Source organism: Hipposideros armiger, unplaced genomic scaffold, assembly GCF_001890085.2.
Source record: "Hipposideros armiger isolate ML-2016 unplaced genomic scaffold, ASM189008v1 scaffold_117, whole genome shotgun sequence".
Lineage (NCBI taxonomy): Eukaryota > Metazoa > Chordata > Mammalia > Chiroptera > Hipposideridae > Hipposideros > Hipposideros armiger.
Genome location: NW_017731467.1, coordinates 924,217 through 926,521, shown reverse-complemented (window position 1 = coordinate 926,521; position 2,305 = coordinate 924,217). Strand labels below are relative to the sequence as shown.

The following is a 2,305-nucleotide window of genomic DNA, read 5'->3' as shown; positions in this document are numbered from 1 at the left end:
GAGAAGGGAGAGGTGGAACTGAAAATTCCAAGCTTCTAATCATGGTTTGATCTTTCTGGTGACCAGCCCCCTTCTGAGGGCCCATCAAGAGTCACCTCATTAAAACAAAAGATGCTGTCACCCAGGAAATCCTAAGGAATTTAGAAACTCTGTGTGAGGAACTGGGGTCAAAACCATATGTTAGAACAAAAGATACTCCTAGTGTTCTTATTGCTTAGGAAATCACAAGAGTTTTAGGAACTGGAGTCAAAGACTCATATTAGAAGAACCTTCTAGCACCTCTATTTAAAAGGGTTTTAGGAGCTTTGTGCCAAGAACCCAGGGTAGAGAACAAATTATTTGTAATAGAAAAAAAAAATAGAAACAGCAAAAATATCTCCCCAAATGGAAAAGGTTAAATAAACTATGCAGCCATTAAAATTATATTTTCAAATAATTCTTCATAGCATTTGAGAGTGCTCTTAATATGTTAAGGCAAACCATAAGAAGATACAAAAATATATAAAGTGTAATATCAAATGATTTGTTTCATTACCATGTTTTTTAAAATAAAAGTCATAAATAGGTAAGTATGACATCAGGGGTGGGAGGGCAGTGGATGGGGGAGGGGGTTGTCACTTTGTGAGGGGTGAAAAGGATAACTATTGCATTTTTCTGCACACCTGAAACTAATAATAAAATAAAAATTAAAAAAATAAAAAATAAAAATAAAAGTCATAAAGACATGCAGGAAAAGACTGAAAGAAACACTCAAAATGCTATTATTATGTGTGGTGGGATAATTAATTTTTATACTAAATGGTTTTATGTCTTTTATAAATTTCCTACAGAATTTTTTTATAATCAGAAAAGAACAAAAGGATATTTTACAAAATAATACTCAAAACATAATAAAGCATGAACTGTTTCTCTCCATGAAATACTACCTTTTCCACAGCTGTCTCATGCTGTGAGCTGGGTGTTGTTTCTCTCTTCTGTGGATTCCTAGCCCTTTGCCTTCTGTGGCTATTGAAACATTCTACTTTTCATTATATCAGCGGTTCTCAGCCTGTGGATCGCAACCCCTTTGGGGGTCGAATGACCCTTTCACAGGGATCGCCTAAGACCATTGGAAAACAAAAAGATATTTACATTACGATTNACTCCACAAACAGATGATCAAAATATAACATTCTGACACATGTAAAGGCTATGAGGCTTTAAAGAAAAGAATATCCTAGGTAACTTGGATTCAAACTTCAAATCTCATGGATCTCTTGTCTTAGTCAGAAAAAGATGTGAGGCAGCCATATATCATTCTTAGGAGCCACCGGCAGGATTTTAATTTGCCCCAATTAGCACTTACTTACCATGCTTGTATCAACGACCTGACCTTTGCCGGAGCGTGTGCGTTCAAAAAGAGCCATCACGATGCCCAGTGCACACATGAGGCCACCACCACCAAAGTCAGCCAGGAGGTTCAGTGGGGCATGCGGATTCTCACCACTTCTGCCAAGTTTTGACAGGACACCTACAAAAGAAAATCGGAGAACACTAACTATAAATTTAATGTCTCTTTTAACATGTGAACATCTTAGAGGAATAACCAATCTCTCTAGTGGCTGACACATGACTAAGTGAAAACAATGAAGTGTGAACAGAAAATACGGTGAAAGTTTACATTTAAAAAATTACAGTAAAAGACACATTGCCATTAATCCCCCTCAAAATATTCCCCCTTGCTTCGAACACACTTATCTCATCGTTCTTGCCACTTTCTGAAGCAGTTCTGGAAGTCTTCTTTCGTGTCTTTAGTTGCACTGTCATGGCTGCCTCAATATATCAATTCAAAATGTTTACCTTTCATGGTCATGTTGACTTTGAGGAAGAGCCAGGAGTCACACGGTGCCAGGCCCAGTGAATAAGGTTGATGAGGACACACCGTCATGTTTTTGACAGAAATTGCCATATACCGGAAGCAATGTGTGACACGAAGCGTTGTGATGATGGAGGATGAATTACGGCACACTTCAAAACACACCTTCTCTCAACCATAGCTTACACCCCTCTGACTGCACTAAATGAGTTGAAACTTGTCATACAGTGTTACTAAGGTTCCATGCGCTGCTTCCCACATTAAAGGTCCCTCCCTGCCTTTCCATGGGATGGCACTCGGCAGCATTCACCGTATTTTGTAATCACAACAGAAAGGCTCCGTGTCACACATCTCTTCTGGTTATGGCAATTTCTGTCAAAAACATTATGGTGTGTCCTCATCCACCTTATTCACTGAATCTGGCACTGTAAGACTTCTGGCTCTTCCTCA

General features: G+C 38.7%; 1 protein-coding gene across 1 annotated transcript in view; it reads right to left on the bottom strand.

Moving 5' to 3' along the window:
- AMACR (alpha-methylacyl-CoA racemase) overlaps positions 1 to 2,305 on the bottom strand; it is a 34,263-nt gene that overhangs the window by 28,066 nt on the left and 3,892 nt on the right. Inside the window, exons 2-4 of the mRNA XM_019647853.1 lie at positions 1,752 to 1,774; positions 1,342 to 1,510; positions 103 to 161 (exon numbers count right to left, since the gene is read on the bottom strand). Coding sequence (XP_019503398.1) covers positions 103 to 161; positions 1,342 to 1,510; positions 1,752 to 1,774 — 251 coding nt within the window. The remainder of the gene's footprint in view (positions 1 to 102; positions 162 to 1,341; positions 1,511 to 1,751; positions 1,775 to 2,305) is intronic.